The following is a 25230-nucleotide window of genomic DNA, read 5'->3' on the forward strand; positions in this document are numbered from 1 at the left end:
TTCCAGCGGCCGGGGGCAGCCCCGGGGCCAGCCGCCTCACCTGGCTCGCCGCCGCCGAGCTCCGCGGCCATGCCGGCGGTCAGGGCCGTCACCGCAGCCTCAGAGGCGGCGGAGCCCCCGTTTCCGAGCCCCTTACCGACACCGTTACCCCAGCCGCCGGAGCCCGTAGCAAAGGAAGCGGCGGTTGCAGCGGGCGGGGCGCTGCGCTAACGGTTGCGCACGCGCCGGCGAGGCGCTGAGGGGCGGCCGTTGGGTGCGCGCGCGGCGGCGGTTGGCGTGAGGTGAGGGCGGTTGGCTGGGGAGCGTTGGCCGTTAGGGTCGCTGTAGGCGCCTGGGGGTGTGGGTTAGTCCCTTGGTGGGCTCCTCCTGGAAGCTTGTGTCCAGCTACGGGATTGTGGCTGGTGGAAGTTGCCCTCTCCTTCGCGGCTTCCAGCTTCCTTGGCCTGGCAGGGCAGTTAGGGAACCCGGAGCGCAGCTGCTTGGTGTTGTCCCGCTTCCCGTGTGGATGGGGGTCGGGATGGAAGGCACAAAGCTCCCTGAGGAGACGTGAGGTGGCCCCAGGTGCAGCAGCGTTCTCAGGGCGGTCAGGTGTGATGCTGGGGGAGCTCAGGTGTGAGTGCCCGAACCGGGTGCTGCGAGCTGCATGCAGCTTGGGGGTGTGCAGTGGGAGCAATTGCAGGTGGCTAAGAACTTCTTCTGTATGGTGTGCTGGTGTTTGGCTGAGCCTTCTGGGCATGTATAGTGTTAAGAGTAGATTGAAGATCCTCTCTACTTTAAACAACCCCATTGCTCCATACCATTGCTCTGTATTGCTATCTTTATTATAATTGAAAAGCATGCTAGTAACCAACTTCACTAAGTCTGCGTATGGTAACGTGAATCATCCTTAGAACTTGTACGTTTCTACCCAATAAGCTGTCACTGTAGGAGTTAAATTTTTTTTTTTTATAGTAAAGTCATCTGTCTGTCCTACATGTACAAATAGCAAGGTGTTACATCTGTTGCGTCTAATTTTCCTTTCAGACACTGTGGTTAAAGTAGTGCTCAAAGTAGTTCAGCAGGTTCTGTTGTGGAACTCTTGTGGGAACGTGACAGAGCTCTTGATACTGTGGAGGAGAAGGATAAGGGGCCATAAACTTTTTGGAAACTGTGCTCCATTTATTCTTTTGCTTGTTATGTAGATTAAGGTTGTTCTCAAGACTTGTGCGATTGTTTCTAAGGTAGAAATGTTGAAGTGCAGCATTCTCTGTTGCTCTGCAGATCTTATTTAATAAGATGTGCTTGCAGTTTTTCTGCAGTTTTTCTCAAAATCCTTTGCTTTGGCTGGTTTGCAATGACCGCCAAGCAAAACTGTAGCAGATTTTTTTGTCTTGCATTTCAGATTCACTGAAGATTTTTTGTCAATCTGTTTTTCTCATATTACAAAATCATCTAACAGCATGTAGTTATGACTGCTTTGTTTATCTGTTCTCTAGATAAATATTTGATGGTTTTGGAAAGTGTTTAGGTAGGCAGTGAAATGTCTTAAGCTTGGCAAAACTTCTAAAAGTCATTTGTAACCATGGAAGTGTAAAAACCTATGAAAAGCATTCATGTTACTGCTTTATAAAGCTAAACTATTTCAGTTCTTCTGTTGTCTGGAAACATGATTTGGGGATTGTAACAGACGCAGCTGTCTTTTTATTGACAAAATGACTGATACAGCTTCATTATTTTTTTTGCCTGTAACTTGTTCTTATGTTGGTAAGGACTCATGCAGAATATTCTAACTTCTGCCTGCACAAATGGTTCTCCCTTTCAGAATAGTCTGTCTGGCATTGCAGAAGTATGGCTATAGGTGAGTGTAAGAGCAATTCCTCCCCAGTCTGCTTTGGAGTCTGCCCTCCAAGGGCATGCCATTTGCTTGTCCTAGAACTGACTGGCCCTAAGGAGGGTGTGCGTACATGTGATCAGGATGGGGGTGAGTTTCTCTAAGCAGTCTGTAGTTGGATCCTGTTCTGACTGTGTAACGGCAGGACTGCTGGCAAAGTCTCTAGCTGTAGAGACTCTGGGTTACGGAGCTGACATATGGAAGCTGCTTATGTCGTACAAGAGGCAAACGGAGACATTTGAGGAGACACGGATTTGTCTCACTATCCTATTGTTGTTTCGGCCTTGAGTTGAGGAATCCAGCTAACACTATACAGACTTTGACTTGTCATATATCACTTGCTCTACAGAGGAATTCAGTAAAATAATGGTTTTAAAACAGTGACTTGTTCAAGTGACCATCTTTCTTCATTCGTAAATAAGACTGAGAACAATAAGTGCTCTCCTGTTGGTCCTGTCTGGGAAATTTATGCTTCGTGCAAACTTACTTTTCCACAGCTTAACTGGCAAGGCTTTTTTTCTTAGCCAAGCGGCCAGTACAGTTGGTACTGAAATGGTATCTGGGCTCTTTTATGGAAACTTCCTTTCTCATTTGTCTTATGCAGAATATTAAAATGGAATTCACAATTGAACACACATGGGATGATTTACCTGTGAGCCATGAGCCGGTAACAATTGGGCTGAAGTCATATGACGGAGGGCTGCTAATGGAAGTTAGTGCTCCCTTCTTTAATGATCCTCCAGCACCACTTGGAGAGCTAGGGAAGCCCTTCAGAAACCTGTGGGACTATGAGGGTAAGTGTAACTGTTTTGCTGCAATTATCTGATTTGTGTACATGCTGATGTTCATCTGTATTTAATATGCCTGGTTGTTGTTTAAGTTTCTCTGATGGCTATTTTTAAAAACTGATCTAATTTTAAGTCTTGAATGTATGGCATCTACTAGTTCAGTTCCTTTGGTCGCGGTACTGCTTTTAAAGATCCAGATATGAAACGTAAAGTAAAATTCCTTCCTGTTTTGTCTTGAGGGCTCTGGGAAAGAAAGCTGGTGAAGAACTTCCTTGTAACCCTTGTCCCCCCCTTAAGGAAGTTCCTTAAGTAACTGTAAATGTCATACTGTATCTAGCCATAAACTACCCCCAAATGTATCAAGAGGGATGCTCGCTTTTTAGATGGTGAATTTTTTCATCACAAACACTTGACAGTAAGGTGAAAGGTTATTTTTATAGTATTGCAACTATACAGATGACTAGGAAAAAGAAGAAAACGTTACATAAATGTCACTTGGTGGACATAAAGGAAATGGACTACAGTGAACAGGATTGGTCTCAAAAATTGTGAGGCTGACTTTTCCTGATGTCAATAGTATGGACGTTGAAACTTGGCTTTTGGGTTACTGATATAACTTGTGGAACAATTAAGGCTTGACATATTTTAGTATTAAAATAATTTTATGAGATGTGTATATATAAATGCATTTGCAGTAGGTAAATAGAATTGAAATCCTAAATATAGTTTCTCTTTAAGTAGTAGAGAACAATAGCTAAAACATCCTTCTATTAATTGCTTACTTTTCCAAAGTCAATTTCAGGAACAGGAAGGTATGAAACAAAGAAAGTAGAGCTCATAATATGATTCAACATTGTACCCAAATAGAATGGGAAATATCCCTGCAGTAATGCTGTTTTCTCTCTTCTTTCCTGTCGATACTTTCATCTTTACCTGTTGCTTTGAATAATGTAGCAACTTAATGCTTCTAACAGTTCTCTGCTTTCTGATTATTGAAATACTCTGATTTAAGCTCTACTGGAACATTAATAGCATCATTTCGATATCTATTATACCAAGTAGGCTTATGTAAAACAGCATAATAAATCATATCTAGTTCTAACTCTAACTAAAGCTTTATGATAAAATACCTTTACTGCGAGAAACGCCAGTATAGTTCTAACTAACAGTCCTAAAAAAGTGATTTAGTAGTCGCACCTAATGTTCCGGTATATCTGAAACAAGTAATTCCTTGTCCAAAGGATCAGCTATTTACAGGGCAGAGCGTTTTGAAAGCTACTACTTTCTTAATATTTCTGAGATTCAGCAGGCTTTTTAATTGTGGTGTGTGTGCTTTGCTGTGAGTTCCTCTTTTTGGTGTTCTGCTGCGTCTGGTGCTCTGAATCCTCAGGCTACCAGCAAATACAAGACTCTGGCCCTTAAGTGCTTTAGGGTGAGAGTCTGCTGTGAGTGTGATTGGCCATGATCTCTGTCTTAACGCTATTTGCAGCAAGCATATTGGGTGAAATAGTTGTGCTGGTGCTATTCTTACTGCGCTGAGAGCTAACGCTACTTAGTAGAACTGCCATTTTTCTCATGCATAAGAATTTTTTTTTCTGGAATGGCATAGGCCAAAAGCCATTATGAAAACAATTGTTTAAATGGGATGTGAAAGTCTTGGAATACTATAAAATCGGTAACTAATATAAAGCATTGACAGCCTGTGTCTTTTTTTAAGTTGTAGAGGCATTTTTCTTGAGTGACAGAACTGAACAGTATTTAGAAGTTGAACTTTGTCCGTAAGTACAGCATGCTGGAAAAAGTTGTGAATACTAATTTGCATTTCTAGCTGTAATGCTTGTGAAATGTATGCATGAGGAAAGCTCTGGGCGCAGAAACTGCTTCAATATGGTGGATGTACAAATTTGTGGCAGAAAAGTACACTAATAACTTGGCATCGTTTTAAGAAAATTGTGGCTCTGATTTTTGACAGTCATGGACAACACTTATTGTTGCTGCTTTCTGGCAAAAGAAGAGTATGGAAAGTAAGTGGTCAAGTGCATTCGTAACGTACAGAAAGTAACTTTTTAGGTGCATGTTGGCTGATTAGAAGTTAACTATCTCTTTTTTCTGCCTTTAACAGGAAGAACTTCCCTTGGAATTTGAGGTGACCAGAATGGAAACCAAATGGGAGGGTAAAGCTCATCTTCCTTGGAATTATTTTCCACCATGCACTAACAAGTTTAATGCATTTGCAATTCATGGCTCAGGAGACCAGAGAACATATGAAGCACTTCATCCTGTGCCTCGATGTGAACTTCAAGAAGGACAGAAACCAGATTTGTAAGAACAAAATTAGTTCTTCTGTAACGTAGTTGCATTTGTCTTCCAATGCTTGTACAACAAACCTAATTTGGTTTTCAGACTGAGTGCTAGTGCTATTTGAATTATACTGCTTAGCCCCACATCCATTGGCACTGTACTTAGTGTAAAGAACTGCCAGGTAGCTGTAATTAGTGCTTGATTTCTGTTATCCCCTGGGCGCATAGCAAATGATGCATTCGACACCATTCACATCTGTTATCACTTTCCTTTGCTAAATCATAGATGGGTTGTTCAGGTTTTTCTTTGCCTACAGCACCTCCTGAAATGACACTTAGTGTTAATCATACCAGATACATCTCAGGTGAATCTCTTTTGCTTCTCCCCTACTGTTCTAAACAGACTCATGTCTATGGATGGCTTCATATTATGGAAAATTTGAAAAGGCAGACAAAATTGAGAAGTATAATAAAAGGATACCCAGTATCAACAGAAAGACTAGAATATCTTGATATTTAAATTGTGCTGTGGGCCTGCTTATTTCCTAACTGTGTGGTTGAAATGACTTTATACAGGCTGCTACTTGTGGACAGTTTGTGTAACGGAACTAGCTCTAGGGGACCGCTATAGTTCTTATGCAAACTTGTTAGTCAATATAACATGACAATTAGGTAAACTGGAGAACGCTTGTGATACTTTTCAGGAAGGGATTCTTTCTAGAGTACCTTTTCAAAAAAAGAAAAATCCAGACTTTTTCAGACATTGTTAGCAGATGCGTTCATATAAAGAGGTTGTTTTCATCACTCTTAGTTTGTCTTCACATGTCAAATTGATGCTTCCTATTTAGAGAATTTCATTTACCTACTTAAATGATTAATAGTGTCAGATGTTCTGTTTACTGTTTGGCAGTTTTTTAATATAAGTATTAATTAGAAATTAGCTTATTTGTCATCTCAATTGTTTCTGTGTGGCAGCCTAAACGAGAGCTTCTTAGCAAAAAGCAATTCATAATGTTTAAAAGCAACTGAGTCTTACAGGAAAAAAATATTTACTAGCTTCATTGCATTGTTCTGTCTTCCTTGTTACTGTAAGGAGAGGATATCCTTGTGATATGACTCTTGAATTGGTCAAGAGTAGTAAACAATATTTGTCTGGAGTGCATATAAGTCATAAAACGGGATATAATTTTGTTCTTGACCTGACTGGAGTTCCAGGCAACATAAGTTGGAAGAATTTAAAGGTGAGCACTTCAGTACCACAGCACAAAGCAAAGTTTGTTCATAGCTGAGGATTTTGTCCTGTTTCCAGTACAAGAAACAGTACTGTTTTCAGAAACAGTAGTGGTTACATTCCTAAGGAAGCATGGAAAAAAAGATCAGTTCAACTTGTTGAGTATACATTTTAGATGCATAATATGAAACTTTTTTTTTTCCTTTCTCTACAGTCATCGTTTGGAATTTTTCAAAGAATTGAATCTGAAGAGACTAATGGGAGAAGATTGGAAGCAGCCTGAGTCAGATATTTGGAAGTCTGATGCCAATTAGCAAACTGGATTGAGACCTGTGTTTTCAATAGCACTACGGCTGGATGAAGCTGTATGAAAACAAGTTCATTTTGAACAGAATTTGTAAATATAAGATTAGTAAAGCTTTTCTTGACACTAAAAGCATTGATCAATCTTGAAATTGACTGTAAAGTATCTGGACCACTTAGTTAATTCTAAGTACATGAAATGCACAACTGCTTGTGTTTCAGTTCATCTGGGTGTGGAGCTTTTCATCTGCACAACAGAGATGAATCTACCCTTTCAATGAAGGGAAAATTGTGCTAAAATTACAACTGTGTTTCCATGAGTGCTCTAAGACTGACATGACAAGTTATCTGGCTTGGAATCCATTTACAGCAGAAATGCCGTAACCACAGGATTTTCACTATCTTGTTTTTCTTGGCTGCTAAATGTAAATCTTGTATGCCTGAATTTTGTGTTGCAATCAGGAGAAAGAATGCTTCCTTTAGGAGCAGAAGAGAACATACCTCTCACGGTGTTTCTTAGCCTGGTACTCACACTGCAAGATGCTGTGGAGGTATAATACTAGTCAGCCCCTTTTCTATACTTGCAATTTTCCTTTACGTGTTGCTAAAGGGGGAACTCTATCTGGTACTTTATTAGCAGACTTCTTTGTCTCAAATTCCATTTGGAATTTCTAGTGCTAGTTATGTACAGAGGATAGATTTACAAAAGGTTTTATGCACTCCAGGCAAAGTTTCTGGGGAAAGCAGTGTTTAGTAAAACCTCGGTATAATTGTGTGCCTACAGAAGCCTGGCCTTTTCATGTCACCTTAAGGATTCAGCTCAGACATATGAAAAATTTCAGACTAACAAGTATTGTTTGCTTGCCACTTAGCCCTGGAAGTATGAGAATGAATTTGGAGTGCCTAAACTTCTCCATATTGGTAGAATATTTTAACAGTACTGAATACTGTTAGATTGTAAGTTCTAATCCGCTAACTCTCACAAGATTTACAAATGTTCCTTTCTTTTCTAGCATAGTAGCTATTCCTTAGAAAATGGGAAGCTTTTCCACTAACCGGATCACACACCTGAAAAGTAGGTGACTTTAAAATCAAAATTCTCTTTGGGTTAGTTCAGAATGAGGATTTCCACCAAGACATAGTTCTCATCCCTTTATTAGAAAGAGGGCTTCCTGTATCCTTATGAAGTGTCATCGTCATAGGGTGAAAGCTGGTCACATTCTCTAGGTGAAGATTGTTCTGGGAGTCTGAGAGAATAAGATTGTGTCATAATTGAAGGATGATCTTTCAGAAATTAATGCATGAGATGTGGTGTTTGGTCTCAGCCATTTGTGCAGCTTTTTCTTCTGGACAGTTGAGAATCCTCCAAGTTCCTGGAAGGGACTTGTGTTCATGTAGTCTAACATCCTGCTCAAAGCAGAGCTGTCCTGGAAGCTAAGCCAATTTGCTCAGGGCTGAGTTTTACTTAACCCCGTAGATCAGGATTCTGCAAACAGGATCTGGGTAGCCTTTACATACTCAATACTCAACGAGTTATGTCATGAAAACTTGTAGGTATTTTCCATTTAGCAACTTGTGTCCATTGCCTTTTGTCTTCTCAGTGAAAGAGTTGGACATTCTCTAAAACCAATGATTAAGTAACTGAAGATAATTATTAACTCCCCATGGGCTTCTTTACATGTTGTAATTCTCAGTTTGCCTTTTGTCAATCTCATTTGTAAGTACCTTCCCCTCAGATATTGAGATAAAAAAGTGTACCTTGGGTTGTAACTCATAGGCAGCAGTGTTTCCAAGCTTTCTTATTTAACCCATCCTTTGAAAATCCTGTGTCTGTATTTAGATGTCAAAACGCCTGTAAAGTTTTGCACAAGCCTGCACTATTTCACATCTACACAGACACTTAGCACAGTGAGGGATATTAGTGGAATGGATTCTCTGTTCTTTTCTGAGCATGTATGCAGTAGTAGCCATAGTCTGGTCATGTTTTCTGTGCTATCTTTAAATCCAAATCTACCTAGAAATTCTACTTGAAGAAAAGAAGATGGGAACATCCTGTATTTATGAAGAACATCTGTGATTAATTTCTGTGAATTTGAATGTTTCTTCAGAGTTCTTTTTTTTTGGCTTTTGATTCCTTCTTTGTACTTTCATTTTTATAGAACTATACTTGCAAATTTATTTAAGGATTAAGTTTTGTCATCTGCAGAGTTTGGCATTTCAGTGTCCTCCAAAGTAATCAGCTATCCAATTCTTTCTGTTCTTTTAATTAGACACTATAGATTCCTTGCTATAAAGTGCCATCTGTTGTAAATTAGAAGTATTGTACATTCAATTGTTTGGCTTTTCTACCTTCAATTGATACTCAGTTTTCTAAAGAATGACATCGTAGTCTGAAATTCTGAGTGATCCAATAAATGTTGATTTAAAAACATGTTTGAGATGTCAGCATCTGAAGACCACTTTTGAAATTTCAGTCAAAAGCAAACAAACAAAAACAATTCACTTCACTATGCTTTTAGACTTAAAATGATTTGTCAAAATTGTGTACAGAAATTTAAAACCAGTTTACTGCTTTTTATCACAAAGGTTGTTTTCTTGTGGTGAATGGCACTCTGTATGTAAGAGACAATAAATCAAACTATTCAATGGTTTTATTTCATTCAATCCCACTTCTGACAGCTTCAGCTTTGACTTTAGATGCAACTACTGGATTATAAATTTTGGGAATAGATTGCTTTCTGTAAATAATTTGAAGTAAAATAACTCTGTACAGTAGACAATATAATGCTAGAAGCTTCTGAAAATGGTATCACCATACAGGCTTAATTCAAGATGCATGCTACTCATAATTGCTGTCAGGTGGTTCACCTGTAGATTTCTAAGCTTTATGAGTCTGTTTGAACTGTAAATGCTGCCTTTCATCAGGCTTCCAAATGGGTTCATGGGGTGCAGAGATCAAACTTGTGCACTGACTTGTTTCTAAAGGTTTAAAGTTAGATATATCCTGTAGTAGAGCTTTATTGGAGGGGAACATCTCAACATTAGACGTATGTTAGATGTAAGCAGTGTCTTATGTAAACTCTGCACGTAGCAATATAACAGCTTATCAATGGACAGTACAATACTTGCCAGTGTATCTTGCATCTCCTAGGTCTTTGCAGGGATGGATATCAGTGTTCATTGAGATGGCTAGCTAGTTCACATGCTAAAAAGGAGAGCTGCATGATGGAAAGCATAGATTATGCAAATATTCTATCCACAAATCCATTTCACTTTGATTTAAACACTTCCACTGTGTGAGCACTTTGAGTCATCAGTTTCTTAAAAGAAATCAACCTGTCTGATGTGTTTCCTGTGGGTAATATTTGGCTTTGTGCTAGTTACATCCTGTGGCATACTCAGTCTAAGATGCAGGAATTTTATTTTAGAAATGGGGAACGCCTACTTGGCTGCACAGTATTTATTTTTTTAGCTCTGCAAAGACTTTAGATAAACTTTTCAAATGTGACAGTTTCACGTGAAAATGGTGTCATGACAATTTTAAGTTAAAAAATATATATATATATTTTGATGTATTTGGCCAGAATTTCTAAGGAAACTAGGCTGTTGGAGTATTGCTACTTTGTTGTCTTTCTGGCAGTGTTATCCCCATCTCTCCCCACTACCAAAAGTTTTAAATCCATTAGCAAATTTCAGCTGAGCCAGGCAGAGGAGCAGACTCTCAAAAGATACTGGTGTTTTGCAAGGTGGAGGCAATTCTTCACTACAGTTTCGGCAAATTGAGGAAAATGAGAGCATCTTATAGCCCTTATCCTGTAGTTGTAGCACCCAAAACTTGAAGCAGCTGGTGCGTGGTTAACTTGAGCCATAGTACATGCAGCCTCTTGCCTTTAGACTTCAATTAGGAAATCGGTAATGTGTGTAGAACTTAAGGGGTATGGTGTGGGTTATAGAGGTGAGCCCAGATTTCACAGGTTATACACTGGTTTTAACTTGAGGTAAGAAGTTTAGGAGAAGGAGTGTATATATAAAATAAGCATGAGGAACAGTTTTGTTTGTCTTGCTGTTTGTCAGAAAAAAAAAAGAAATACCTCCTTTGTAATAGTAATTCATGACAAAGCACAAGTTACTTGGACGTTGCAGTGCAATTTTAACATTTGCTTCGCGGATAATGAGACTTTCTGATAAAACATTTCTGGGCTTTGTAAGTTAAAATCTGTAGGTGAAGAAGGTAGGGGTAGTGCCCAGTTACCAAAATGTTTTGCCGTGGTTCTGACTATAATCCACTTCCTGAGAAGGTAAGTGCAAGGATTGTGTAGATAATTGTGTATGTAACTTGGCTGCTCTTAGCTGAAGCAACTTATTTTTCTTGACTTGCATATTCTTTTCAAGCAATATTTTCGAAGTTGGCATGTGCATATTAAGCATTATGTTAGCAATTACAGTAAGTTGTTATTTTGTGTTGGTTTGAAAACTAAGTAAAATGAGGTCTTGGACGTGTCTGGAACTGTGTCTACTAACCAATTGTACTACACTGATACAACCTATGTGACTTCAGTGAAACAATGCTTCCTGGGTGATGTTCAGAGTGCAGGACTCAACCAGGCTGTATTTCTAAACCTAACACTCCAGTTAAGAAACAGTGCTTTTTGGTTTGGTTGATTTTCTCAAGCAAGCAACAAGTTTTGTTGCATGTGTGTATTTATAAATAGTATTGTTAAATGAGTAACACTGTACTGCATGTTTTACAGCTTTGTCCGTGTGATTAAGGCTTTTGACACCGTTCCCCACAACATTCTCCTCAAGAAACTGGCTGCTCGGGGCTTGGACTGGCGTACGCTTCGCTGGGTTAGAAACTGGCTGGATAGCCGGGCCCAGAGAGTTGTGGTGAATGGAGTCAAATCTGGTTGGAGGCCGGTCACTAGTGGTGTCCCCCAGGGCTCGGTACTGGGGCCGGTCCTCTTTAATATCTTTATCGATGATCTGGATGAGGGCGTCCAGTGCACCCTCAGTAAGTTTGCAGATGACACCAAGCTAAGTGCGTGTGTCGATCTGCTCGAGGGCAGGAAGGCTCTGCAGGAGGATCTGGATAGGCTGGAGCGATGGGCTGAGGCCAACTGTATGAAGTTCAACAAGGCCAAGTGCCGGGTCCTGCACCTGGGGCGCAACAACCCCAAGCAGAGCTACAGGCTGGGAGATGAGTGGCTGGAAAGCTGCCTGGCCGAGAAGGACCTGGGAGTCTTGGTTGATAGTCGGCTGAATATGAGCCAGCAGTGTGCCCAGGTGGCCAAGAAGGCCAACAGCATCCTGGCCTGCATAAGAAGCAGTGTGGCCAGCAGGTCTAGGGAAGTGATTGTGCCCCTGTACTCGGCTCTGGTGAGGCCGCACCTCGAGTACTGTGTTCAGTTTTGGGCCCCTCGCTACAGGAAGGACATGGACGTGCTCGAGCGAGTCCAGAGAAGGGCGACCAAGCTGGTGAGCGGTCTGGAGAACAAGTCTTACGAGGAGCGGCTGAGGGAGCTGGGCTTGTTCAGCCTGGAGAAGAGGAGGCTCAGGGGCGACCTTATCGCTCTCTACAGTTACCTTAAAGGAGGCTGTAAAGAGGTGGGGGTTGGTCTGTTCTCCTACGTGCCTGGTGACAGGACGAGGGGGAATGGGTGAAAGTTGCGACAGGGGAGTTTTAGGTTGGATGTTAGGAAGTACTTCTTTACCGAAAGGGTTATTAAGCATTGGAACGGGCTGCCCAGGGAGGTGGTGGAGTCACCATCCCTGGAGGTCTTTAAAAGACGTTTAGATGTAGAGCTTAGCGATATGGTTTAGTGGAGTACTTAGTGTTAGGTCGGAGGTTGGACTCGATGATCTTGAGGTCTCTTCCAATCTAGAAATCTGTGATACTGTGATATTAAGGACACTTAAAAGAACATCTAAGTGAATTGCTGCCTGTGGCGTACTAGCAGACAGCAGTGATCTGTAACAACACTCACTAAAATATTGGCAAGGATGGTAAATGTTATTTATCACTGGCGAAAGCATCAGGTATGAGAAGCTTTTTGGCTGTGGTAACTTAAGCGTAGAGTGTAAAAGCAAACTGATCTGAACCTTGAAAAAAATGTGGGACTACGCTTACACAGCATTCAAGACTAATGGGCTTGTTTTTTTTCATTGTGGTAAGATAATTCAGTAGAAACTTACAAGTTTCTTAGACAAGAATGCTGCTGTCTACAGGGCAATAGAATTGTCTTAGATGGTTTATATTATCCATGCCATTTGATTTACTAAATGTAATGAAATGCTAAGCAGTTTTACTGTAATTTTTTTTTTCCTCCAGATCTTAGTAAATACTTGAGCAATTGAGTCTGAATGCAGAGTTGGATAGTTACAACCTCTTACTTAGGAAATTATCAGACTGAAGGACTTGGCAAACAAAAATACTGAGCTTGGTGAATTATAAATATACCCGTAAAGAGAACTTTGACTTGTTTCAGTAATTTTATCTTGTAAGTGTATTTCTAAACTCCTTGTATGGTATGCCTAACACTGAAGAACTTAAACATGAAAGCCATAATTCCATGTGACTTTGCTCCTTGTCATGTCTGTGAATTTTTATAGAGTTGGCATCTGAAAACATCTTACAACTGCACTCCCAAAGACCTTGGCTTTTTTGTTTCTTGCCACTAGGTGGGAGAAGAAGGTTATCAAAGCTATGTCTTGGTGCTTTGAGGCTAGTTACCCTTGACCAGATCCACTCTTTGTCGTCTTACTGTATTTTTGATTTTAGAAAAAAAAAGTTTCAATCAAGCTGATGATGGCTTGTTTTGAGTTTTTAAGACATCATTATCAAAAGAAACATTATGCTATGCTTTGTAGGTACAAACACAGCATTTCTTTTCCCTGCAGTAGTAGTTTTATAAATATTGAGATAAAATTACTAGAAGATGAATTGTATGATATGTTCATCTGTAATACAGATGATAGTACGGTGATACACAGATAATTCGAATATACTTTTGTGTTTTTTTCCAAATGTCATGGATAGCCTTTTGCAAACTTTACAAAATGAGTATATTTAATACTATTTTATTTTTTTAAATATAAGCTGATTTATCCTGATTTGTAAGAGATGGTGTGTCCTTCCCAAGAGGGACAGAAAATTGTTGTACTTCAACACAAAAATGCAAGAAGAGTAGTTTTTTAAGAAAATTTGAGTGGCAGTGAGTCCTCCTGGCAGAAGCGATTCCTCTCTTAAATGCAAAGAGGGAACCACTTAGGGTGTGGAGTATTGTAGGTGATAAAATCTACCACTGCATGCAGTGACACTGCAGAGTTTTTTTGTTGTTTTTGATGAAAAAATACGGGAATAAAATTTTGTTGTTTTTATATACTTTTTATAATTCTCTTTAATATGCCAGGTCAGATGTTGTCTAGTAAACTCTAATTTTGTGCAGGTTTACATATGTTTTGTTTGTAGGGGCTGGCATACCTACTGTATTCTCTGTTCTAGTTAATTCACTAGCAATGCAGTGGATGCTTGTATTGCTCAGCACTGTGATAGTACAATACTGATGAGTATGGTAAGTATTATGTTGCTCACTGCTCCTTTTTCCCAGGCTGAGGCTTTTTGTGCCTCTGAAAGCCATAGCACAGAACATTTGATGTATTTTAAATTCTGACCCTGCAAAATACTGTCAAAATATGAACAGTCCAGGGCCTAATTTGCTGCAAATAAAATTTAATACTGTTCTTTCACACTGTCCAAGCCATCTCTAAAGTGGACTTCGTTGCATGTAATTACAGTGAATTTATAATGGTACTATCAAAATTGGATAGTTAACCTGCATCTCTTCTATTGATGAGTCCTTCCTTTTGCTTTCAGTGAGTGCTTTAGCTTACTACTGCATCTCTGAACAGTGCTTCTGCAAAAGTATGGGAAAGTGCTTTAAGCATGATTATAGAACTCTTATTTACACTGCTTGTATAAACATCTGTACACGTGTTCATACAAATAGTCCCAGTGAGATCAATGCAACTGTTTGCATAAAGTAAATCACAATTGCACCTTTTTTCCATTTACTTTTCTACCCATTGAAATCAGAGTAACAGTATTATCAGGAGAATTCAGTTCTAGAAGCTAGTTCTTTATTAGCATACTGCTTGGCACTGCCTTTTTTTTTTTTCTTTCCTCTGGTCTAAAGCAAGCAAAAGCCTTAGATGCACTGTCAGTGGGAGGGTTTTAAGTGATGATTCAAGATTCTGTTTGTGTCTGCCCTAGGTCTGAATATACCAAAATATATTCATGATTTATTTTCAGAAATGTTATAGAATGCCATAGAGTATGTAAATCCTTTGCCAGTTATGTAGTATATTTGCAAATATAAATATATTCTTATAGATTTGGTAAACCAAAACTAAATAAATTGTATTAAAATAGCATTGAAATTAATTCTACTTTACTATGCCTTCACTTCTGCTTTAGAATCACCCTAGCTAGACTAATTTCATGTCTTTCTTGAAATACACAACATAATCTTAAGGAAAAGGGAATTTTCTCATGTAACCTTTTTAAAATACAGGATTGCCCTCTGTAGAACACATTTTTATCCAGTTTAATCTTGTCTTTCATTTAATGAGTTCCTTCTCAAACTCGAGTCATAGCAGGCAGTGAGGTTTATATCTTAGTGTCAGTGGTAGCTGTCATAAAACTATTCATCCCTTTAATTCTGGGCAGTGTAATTGGCTCACTTCCTTCTTGCTGCTGAGATTGCTTTCATCAGCAATTTAAGCATTTTGGAAACCGGTACTTTATTTTTCTCAGTGCTTTACAGTTTATACAAGCCATGGCATTTATATTTAATTGTGCCTGGCACTTTAAATAATTATTCTTGTTTTAAGTTGCATATTATTTTCCTAGTGGTAATAGAGTTGTTTGTAGTCTCTTATGCCAGATATCTACTTCAAAACTCTTTTAATTTCACCAAAATACTGAGCTGTTTGAGAGGGAGGTATTTCATGATGCCAGGGAAAAAAAAATGTGGTCTTCTACCACCTTAAATTCTTGTGACTTTTAGCATGAAATCTTAAGGCTTGGTGAGAGGTAATAGTGTTGTTAGGAGTACTCTTTAGTAATCTCCGTGAAACGGCTTTTCAGAAACTGTTCTGTGTGCTCTCAAAAGTTTTTATTTCAGGCAGATGGATTCTGTGAATATTGTCCTGGGAGCGGGAATATACCATGGGAAATTAGAATTATCAAGCTTTAACTTGCTCCATGCTGGGTGGTCTTGCTGCCTCCCAGTGACAGATCATGTGATAGGGATTGAGTTTTGAATACCACTCTATGGAAGAGGTGAGGTTCCTTCCTCTCTTCCCTTGCAGCAGTCAGCCTTCCAGGCCCATAGCTTGAAAGCAGCAAAATGGGGCCAGGGAAGGCAGAACACAAGGTAAAGTATTTAAGTTCAGGAAATGTGGCATCATGTATTATGTGGCACTTCGGGTTCCTCTGTGTCAAAAAGAATGTGTTAGCATAGGAAAAAGTTCACAGAACTACTAGAAAATTCAAGAAATTCTCTCAGCTGAAAATAATTGAAGGTAAGGAATGTAGTAGAATAAGCATGTATATACGTTACTTCCTATTCTTACCCTTTCTTAGGCATTTACTTAGGGATAAAAGCCTTTTTCTAGATGGATCATTGGTCTGAAACACAGTAGCTATTATTATCTCTGGAAACCCCGACTGAAGGAATTGTTTTTTAATTCCCTGCAGTTGTTTCTCATTACTTATAAATTATACTAGAAATGTGTATTGCAACCAAGGGACAAAGTAACTTTTCTTGCTGACGTTCTCAAAAATCTCATGCTGAACCAAGATAATGAGAAGTGGAAGAATGCTGCCAGAATTTAGGAAATTGGGAAGGTCAGTCTTAGCTATTGTGGGATGGGAGTGAGCCATGAAATGAAGAGGGGATGGGGAAACAATGTGGGAAACAGCTATGAAGGAAGATTAATTCTGGGAAAAGGGTATAAAAAATAAAGGCAACTGGATGAGGAAACAAAAGGGGCTGGCTTGGGGCTGGCTTGGGGCTGGCTTGGTTGAAGAACTAAGGGAGGGTAGAGGAGAGTACGTGGCCTGGCAAAGTCTAGAGAGTCAAAAGAGTCAAATTTTGAAAGGAGGGAGAAAGAATTGGAGATATAGCTGGGGGTGGGAAGAAAATTAGTAACTTCTACAGGAAATTCTTTTTAGACCCGGGAATAGTTACCCTTTCTACTGCTGTTAGCAGATCACAGTGAAAGCAAGGTGTTAAATTTGTCTTTTGTAGTGTGGTGAACTGTGAAGATGATAATAGCCTCTCATTCCTATCTCATTTAACCTATACTAAAGATTTTAACCTGATGAAAAGAGCAAGGAGTGTAGTACAGGTGGGATGGGGTGGGTTCACATCTAAGGAATGCCATGAAAAGGTTTTCATTCATTTCCCTTGTACATGTTACAGCACTTTTAATTATATACAGTTTATACATGGTCCCTGTCATGTGCAGTTGCAAGATGGAAAGTAATTACTTTGAATACTTGGAAATACAGCTTTATAGTTTGATGTCACCTAATTTATTGCAGGAGAACTATTCTGTGATACAAACTTGTTTTTACAAGACGTATATCATTTATCTGATATCTTTGCAGGCTTTACTTAATTCATCTTGTAAAAAAGAGAATATAATATGGCATTATTTTTCTGTAAATCATCAAAAGGTGATTCTATATTAGTTTTAATGGTATTTGTTAATAGTGCCTGACTAGAGATGTGTGTATTCTGGTATTTGGTATCACATAGCCTGTACTTGACTCTTTATTTACTGATAACTCAGCTGTTACTGAGGATGGTTTCTGTTGCAAATTAGACTCTGCTTTTCTGCTTGTTGGACAGCAGGTGCCTCAGATTAGATGTCTGCAGATGCATTTAGTGGTCAGTTGTGAAACATTAGGTTTAAATGACTCGGTAAATATCACATAAAATCTGTGTCAGAGGAAGAAATACAATTCCATTTTACAAGGATATCATTCAAGTTACTGAACTGTGATTCCATCGTTTCATCACTTTTTTTTTTTTGTTGTTGTTCTGGATATTCTTCCCAGATGCCGCAATAAATGCAGAGATCTTGCTGGTAACAGATTCATTTCATGCATGCTGTCCATAATGTGAAATGAAGACTAAATAAATGCAGCTCAAGAGGTGTATGCAGTTCAAAGTGCTATGCGATCACATGGTCATATACCTGAAACTAAAGATCACAAAACACATTAGTGAAAGCTGCAGAGTACTTGATTGCTTCAGAACACGTAAGTAGCTTATGCTACAGTGGGTGTTCGTGCCTTTATAATTCACTGATGGATCCCTTCAGTCACTTCTGCAGACTCTTTTGACTTGAGAACAATAGGTAAAGTGATACTAGGCTGTTTACCAGAAATCACTGTTCAAACTAGCATTATCATGCTTTCCTTGTATATACTTAAATAGATCTATCTTATTTGAATTTTCAAATTGTTGATATAATCTGGGTAGAGGGGAAGAGATTCAAGTCTTTTTAAGGGACCTCATATTTCAAAATCTGTCAAACCATGTAGTAGTGGTGTTCTTTGGGTAGGAAATGCTGACTGCCACGTATGTTCAGTCACTATTGATGAAATGGGCATTTGTGAAATCTTTGGGATGAATGATGGTGTTTAAGGTTGAGTGCAAGCTGCTGCTAAAAGGGGGGCAGCTTTGTCTTGTCATTGCTTCTGGCTTGGTACTCCTTTTGTGCTTTCAGTGGATTTTTTCCAGCCCCAAGGTGAGTCAGCATAGAGGGTAACTCCACGTAGAAAGAAGCAAAAAAGCCCTTTCCCACCCAACTCCAGCTCAGCTCTGAGAGGGGGAAAAACAACCAAACAAAAAAACCACCACCACCAAAATCTTAAACTAAAAAATACCTTTACAGCTGAATGAGTGAAATAAGGCAAGGGATGCATAAGAAAAGGGACAGGGGCATGGACATCAGGTCGAGGAAAGAGGGATAACTACTGTGGTTAAAGGTATTGGCAAATGTAAAGCACTTCTTTCCTTCTTTGAAGGAAGGGGTTTTTGTACTGGAAGTTCCTTTAGATGAGTCTGTTTCCACATGTTGCGTCTCTCAGTTGTCAAACTTAGTGAGATTTAGCACTCAGGATTGAACAGAATATCTGAGCTAATGAGAAGTGGAAATTTATTTTCCCTTATTTCTGCACCTGGTTAGTTGAAGAAGTAAATTGACTGCTTTCGATCTCAGTTAATCTGTGGGTTTGATGCTTGGGTGAGGCTCTCCAGATTAATTAGCAGGTTTAGTAAACGATATAGGAAAAAGTAATCACATTCTGCATGCGTTAGTATCACAGTGCCAAGACTTCCAGCCTCAGATGTGTAATTTATCTGTGAAAATGGGACTACTGCACAGATTGTCACAAGCATTGGCTATATTCTCCCAATTTTATGTTCAGTGTAATGTAAAATACTGAATTCCTCTATGTTTTTGAATACCTTCCCCCTGCATGGTTCTTAGACTTGTATAGTTTTCAACGTCTGCTTTTCTGCTGAGAATCATTTTTAGTTTTAAACTTAATGAAACCTATCCTCTATTTTTTCCTCACTCATGGAATGAGTTATTAAAGAGAAACTAGTGCTAACTGAAAAATGTCATGATTCTTTAAACTATGAAATATGCTGTTCTTTTATTTCCCTTATATGTACAAGTTAATGGCTAGTTTATTAGAACTCCTACTAGTTGTTTAGTTTTGTTACTAGACTAGCTAGTTACTAGTAACTAATTAGTTACTAGTATTGTAACTAATTATGTTCATAAGGACTTGACTTTAAAATCCAAGGATTATACAATATGAATTTTTCAGTTTTCAGTACAGATAATGCAGATCACATGATGTATAATGCTAGGACACCTAGCATTACTTTTGCATTTTTTGGCAGTTGTGGTCTTTTCTAACTTTTTTCTTAGTTGTAATGTTCTCTAAAACATTTCAGGAATAGATAATTGTGGACAGTTGTATGTCTTTCAGCATCTAATTAGAACACAATAATTACATGCTGTTTTGTAAAGCCTAGTTTGTGATGGATTTGTGTTCTGTGTTCCCTGAGCCCTTCTATCTGCATTAGAAATCACTTAAGAATCTTAGGTCTTGTTAGAAGAGTGACAGTTAAGGAGCTCGTAATTGCTGTCACTCTCTGAGCTGAGTATGTCATCTGTTTCTCACAAATGGAGACAACAGGAATGTTTATTTATTTATTGGAAAAGAGATGAACTGCTTCTTTTGCATGCATATTGTCAGCTTTCAGCAAGGTCTACAAGTTTGCATTTGATATTTTAGGTTTTTGAAGTGAAGGATAATCTGAAGCTTTTCACATTTGTGTAAACTGCATTAGCACTGGTAATGAGGATTATTATTAAATCTAATGGTTAATAGCTGGCAGAATCAGAAGTGAGGTGTGGGTCTGAAAAGCTGGGTATTAGGAAATATTGCACACTGGAGGAGCTATATTTTTAAATCAACTAATGGCACCCATTACCCCCTATTGAAGATTAATTTTTGATTAGATATTTTAGACCAGAAGTTAATAGTTGGTGGTATCATACAGAACAGGAATGCCCATTTGGAATTTAGCAGTCTTAAGTGCAAGTAGGTTTGAAAACTTGAAACAGAAAAGTCATACCACAGTTGATAACTGTGGGGAAAAAAAAAAAGTATATATGGCAGATCACCAGTTTTGCAATTTCAAATGTCTTTTCCAGCTTTGTCAAATCAACATTATTGTTCTCAGGAAACTTTGCTGGAATTGCCTTACTGTAATGATTTTCATATTAATTGAATTTAAAGTATATAAGTATCTGTAGGGTGAATCATACAACTTGTGTCTAATTCTGAGGTTTGCTGAGCAGCATCTGCAAGCTTGTCATTAGCAAGAAGTCCAATCTATTCCAAGTGTTGTGGATGGTTGCTTTCTGAGAGAACCAGAGCCGTGACAATATCAGAGCTGTGTTACTTAAAACAAAAATTTAGCTCCTTTCCCCTCCTCCAAGAAAAACCTACCCCAAACTCCCCAAACCATGTAAATTATATACAACAATCTTTATTATGAACCATGAATACATCATTATGTAATTAGAAAATATTACTTAGTTTGGCAGAGCCTAGTTTCTCCTGTTTTCTGTGCTTCTCATGTCTTTCTGTCCTCCAATGCTTACACTAAGCAGAAAATGGTTTATATCTGGAGCTGTGCATGCACTATTGGAGTTGACAAGTAATTTAGCTGATGTGCTGGGTACATGCATCACCTGATTGGCCAGCAGCTGCCTATTAAACAAAGTGCAAATGAATGAAAATTGTACACATTTCCTTCAGATGGACAGTAACCCAAATGTCCTTCTATTTACTGTCTTTGTCTCTATAAAAATTGTAAAAATTAATCTTTAATGTGATCCTCCTCTAATTTAGATAAGGTTGCTCCATGGATTTAAAACTAATTACAACAGGGCAGATAGGCAAGTAGTGTGCAACCACATATGCTTTGTTTTCATGGAAAACCACACAAAATCTCCTGCAGCCGCTAAAAAAAGATACGGTCATCACAAAACCTCCAGAGTTGAAATGCATTTCGTAATTGATAAGAATTTGTGTAAACTATTACTTTCATCACTTTTGAGTAAGTAAAGCTATAGCTTTGTTTCCGTAACAGACATAGCAATGATTATGAAGTTCTTGATTGCTGAAACTTTAACTGACTTAAAATTTGTGTTTAGAATTCTTTCCAGTTATATACAGTATGATGAGAAATTGATAAAAGGAATCCAAACATCTGGTCCTTAAAATTGTTTGCCTGCCTAGTAATTATCTTCAGACAGAGCAAAAAAGTTAGCTGATGAGGTTTTGATGTATGCTTTATGTGTCTCTGCATAACTTAAATTTGGATTCCATTTTCATTTGAACTGGTAGCTATTATACTCCGCTGGCATGAAGATAAAAGAGCATTGTCTTTAAAGTATGTGACTGCGTACTTATAAGTCGTCTTTGTTATTGATGGAAAATTAGAACAGTCAGTTGCTGCTTGAAGTAGAGGTTAGATGTACAGTTAAATTCAGTACTTAAATGGTGAATCTGAGCTTGTTTTGACATTGAAATTGTTTTCAGATGATTTTGTTTGAATATTGAGGAATCTTCACTGGAGGACATTGCTTTGCAGCGAGTAGTATTCTGCAAACATAAAATGTTATCGAAACCTACATTCAGATGTCCAGTATTTCTTGCAGTCCAGTATTTCTTTATAGCCCCAGCTTCACACCCCAGTATTTAGTGTTCAACTGTTTTTATTTTCTCTTTTAACATATATTCTCTATGTCTCTTTCTTGTTGCCTTTGTTGGCATTATTTTTATTGCATTTTCTTAAAAGCTGAGGGACTTCTCATTTGTGTTCTTATCATAAAGATCAGAGAATTTTCAGGGAAAACAATTTAAGAACGGAAAGATTTTTGGAAAGACAATTCAGATTGGTTTTCATGTATACCTAGCCTAATTAATTAGGGACTGTATTTCACTTTAAGTTGTACAATAAAACTAAAATGCATTCTTGAACTTCTGATGAATTAAATGCATCCTACTGGAGAATGTTTTCTGCAGACAGGGATCCCATCTGTAATTTTCCACTACATATGTGGAAAATACCACAGTTATTTACATGAAGAAAACAATAAATAATCTTTGAGAGTATTCTAGCAGTGTTCAGTGCATGTTAATGCTTAGATGCAATTGAGCACCATGAAAAAAGAACTCTCTTTAAGACAACAGATTGTAAGTTGCCCAAGATGTTTTAAACAGATTGACAAAATTCCCCATTAATATGGGACAATAATTGGATAATAAATTGGATACAGCTAATTGGGTACAATGTCACCATCTCTTTATAGTTATTTCTGTAAGTACAGTATTTCTCTGTAAATCTTGCATGCAGATTGGAATTAATTGTGCTTTGCTGTAAATTCACTGGAGGTAATAGAGCCCTTGCCCTTTCCTTTTCTTTTCTAGCCATAATGTAAGCGTTTTTCATAGTCATTTGCTGTTCTAGCTTCTTAGCCACAGTAAGTAAAGTTGATTGTTACAGGTTCCGTTTCAGATGCTAAAATATCACAAAAATGAGTTGGGAATAAACAGGTAAGCATATGGGTTGAGAAGATTGCTCTAGTGCTAATTTCAGAAAAATAAAAATACATGGTTTCATATTTGTATGTTAACCATTCAGCCAATGCACGTACTTGTTCTAGATTTTTATTTAATGTGAAAAAGAAAACTATGTCTAAAATATTATCCTTTGTAGATCACTTTTAAAACAGATTTGGCTGGTGAACTTAAGTGTCTAATAAGCCTTGAGGATTTTCTAAAGCTACAATGTAGACATGTTTCTGAATTACTTTATACAGAGAACACTAGATGAAAGAAGACTCTTCTCAAATCAAGAAGTGCTTATTTGTACATGGTGCTCTTTTGTGGAAACCAAGCTACTAGAAAAGTAACTTTATTCAGAAAACAGTATACATAAAAATCCAGGTAAATGTAAAAAATTCCTGATTTTTAATAATAAATTCACACCTTGCTAACTATTCCACTTAGGTCTTCATGTAAAATGTATTAATTTCAAGGTGACGTGCAAGTATTTTTTTTTTTTAGTGATGTAAAAATGGATTTTACCATGATTGTTCTCATCTATTTCTTGAAGATCTTTCCTTTTAGATGCTTTTCGCAGTTTTTCATTTACTGAGAGGTTTGCAAGCTGACAATCATTTGCTCTTTTTACTGTCTTCTTCACAGTTTTTCTTCTAACTGTTAAAAGCTGTACATTTATTTCATTTATTTTAGTGTCACAAAATAAATATTTGAAATAATGAAATTTTAGTAATGACAGGATACCTTAATATCACTTATAAATTGTCTCAGGTTATCAGGTAATCAGAAGAATATTCTGTGCAATTCTTCTTATATTCAAGTTTACAGTAAAGCTTTATACACAATAGTTAAAGCTGTTTTTCCCTACTATAAAAAAGTCCAGCTTTACTTAATGTGTATATTATACAAATATATTTTTTTAATAGATGACCCTTTAACTGCACGTTTAAGTTAATGTCTCTGTTCAGAGTAATACGATTTCTGCCTTGTGCAAAATCTTTGGCAGTTAACTTTTAAAATGTTTGTGTACATAATGGTTAAATCTTGGATGTGCGCAAGTCGATGGGGCCGGATGGGATGCACCCGAGGGTACTGAAAGAACTGGCGGAGGAGCTGGCCGAGGCACTTTCCATCATTTATCGGCAGTCCTGGCTATCGGGGGAGGTCCCAGTTGACTGGCGGCTAGCCAATGTGACGCCCATCTATAAGAAGGGCCGCAGGGCAGACCCGGGGAACTATAGGCCTGTCAGTTTGACCTCAGTGCCAGGAAAGCTCATGGAGCAGATTATCTTGAGGGTCATCACGCGGCACTTGCAGGGCAAGCAGGCGATCAGGCCCAGTCAGCATGGGTTTATGAAAGGCAGGTCCTGCTTGACGAACCTGATCTCCTTCTATGACCAAGTGACGCGCTTGGTGGATGAGGGAAAGGCTGTGGATGTGGTTTACCTTGACCTCAGTAAGGCTTTTGACACCGTTCCCCACAACATTCTCCTCAAGAAACTGGCTGCTCGGGGCTTGGACTGGCGTACGCTTCGCTGGGTTAGAAACTGGCTGGATGGCCGGGCCCAGAGAGTTGTGGTGAATGGAGTCAAATCTGGTTGGAGGCCGGTCACTAGTGGTGTCCCCCAGGGCTCGGTACTGGGGCCGGTCCTCTTTAATATCTTTATCGATGATCTGGATGAGGGCGTCCAGTGCACCCTCAGTAAGTTTGCAGATGACACCAAGCTAAGTGCGTGTGTCGATCTGCTCGAGGGCAGGAAGGCTCTGCAGGAGGATCTGGATAGGCTGGAGCGATGGGCTGAGGCCAACTGTATGAAGTTCAACAAGGCCAAGTGCCGGGTCCTGCACCTGGGGCGCAACAACCCCAAGCAGAGCTACAGGCTGGGAGATGAGTGGCTGGAAAGCTGCCTGGCCGAGAAGGACCTGGGAGTCTTGGTTGATAGTCGGCTGAATATGAGCCAGCAGTGTGCCCAGGTGGCCAAGAAGGCCAACAGCATCCTGGCCTGCATAAGAAGCAGTGTGGCCAGCAGGTCTAGGGAAGTGATTGTGCCCCTGTACTCGGCTCTGGTGAGGCCGCACCTCGAGTACTGTGTTCAGTTTTGGGCCCCTCGCTACAGGAAGGACATGGACGTGCTCGAGCGAGTCCAGAGAAGGGCGACCAAGCTGGTGAGCGGTCTGGAGAACAAGTCTTACGAGGAGCGGCTGAGGGAGCTGGGCTTGTTCAGCCTGGAGAAGAGGAGGCTCAGGGGAGACATCATCGCTCTCTACAGTTACCTTAAAGGAGGCTGTAAAGAGGTGGGGGTTGGTCTGTTCTCCCACGTGCCTGGTGACAGGACGAGGGGGAATGGGTGAAAGTTGCGACAGGGGAGTTTTAGGTTGGATGTTAGGAAGTACTTCTTTACCGAAAGGGTTATTAAGCATTGGAACGGGCTGCCCCGGGAGGTGGTGGAGTCACCATCCCTGGAGGTCTTTAAAAGACGTTTAGATGTAGAGCTTAGCGATATGGTTTA

General features: G+C 39.1%; 2 protein-coding genes across 7 annotated transcripts in view; one reads left to right on the forward strand and one right to left on the reverse strand.

Moving 5' to 3' along the window:
- Window positions 1-178, reverse strand: part of SCLT1 (sodium channel and clathrin linker 1) — a 45462-nt gene extending 45284 nt beyond the window's left edge. The window contains exon 1 of the mRNA XM_048078157.2: window positions 41-178. Within this exon, the coding sequence (XP_047934114.2) occupies window positions 41-71 (31 nt within the window). The 5' untranslated portion in view covers window positions 72-178. The remainder of the gene's footprint in view (window positions 1-40) is intronic.
- On the forward strand, window positions 143-8923 carry C4H4orf33 (chromosome 4 C4orf33 homolog). Of its 6 annotated transcripts, XM_048078162.2 has the most exons (7): window positions 656-679; window positions 2475-2664; window positions 4376-4436; window positions 4631-4682; window positions 4781-4804; window positions 4908-4980; window positions 6404-8923. In XM_048078162.2, exons 2-7 carry the CDS (start codon window positions 2484-2486, stop codon window positions 6430-6432), a joined length of 420 nt encoding a protein of 139 aa, XP_047934119.1. In that variant the 5' UTR covers window positions 656-679; window positions 2475-2483; the 3' UTR covers window positions 6433-8923. The 6 variants fall into 6 exon arrangements, with proteins under 6 accessions (XP_013055500.1, XP_047934118.1, XP_013055498.1 ...); XM_013200046.3 differs by lacking the exon at window positions 656-679 and adding an exon at window positions 143-281 and having other exon boundaries at window positions 4781-4980; XM_048078161.2 differs by lacking the exon at window positions 656-679 and adding an exon at window positions 293-612 and having other exon boundaries at window positions 4781-4980.
- Window positions 8924-25230: the final 16307 nt, after the last annotated feature.

Source organism: Anser cygnoides, chromosome 4 (assembly GCF_040182565.1).
Source record: "Anser cygnoides isolate HZ-2024a breed goose chromosome 4, Taihu_goose_T2T_genome, whole genome shotgun sequence".
In the NCBI taxonomy this organism is placed as follows: domain Eukaryota; kingdom Metazoa; phylum Chordata; class Aves; order Anseriformes; family Anatidae; genus Anser; species Anser cygnoides.

Excerpts from the sequence above, each read along its gene's own strand:
- C4H4orf33 (XM_013200043.3), top strand. The coding sequence starts at position 2,469 with ATGCAGAATATTAAAATGGAATTCACAATTGAACACACATGGGATGAT. Across the intron at positions 2,665-4,375 it reads AAACCTGTGGGACTATGAGG|TTGTAGAGGCATTTTTCTTG; the intron begins GTAAGTGTAACT and ends TCTTTTTTTAAG. Across the intron at positions 4,981-6,403 it reads GAAGGACAGAAACCAGATTT|TCATCGTTTGGAATTTTTCA; the intron begins GTAAGAACAAAA and ends CTTTCTCTACAG.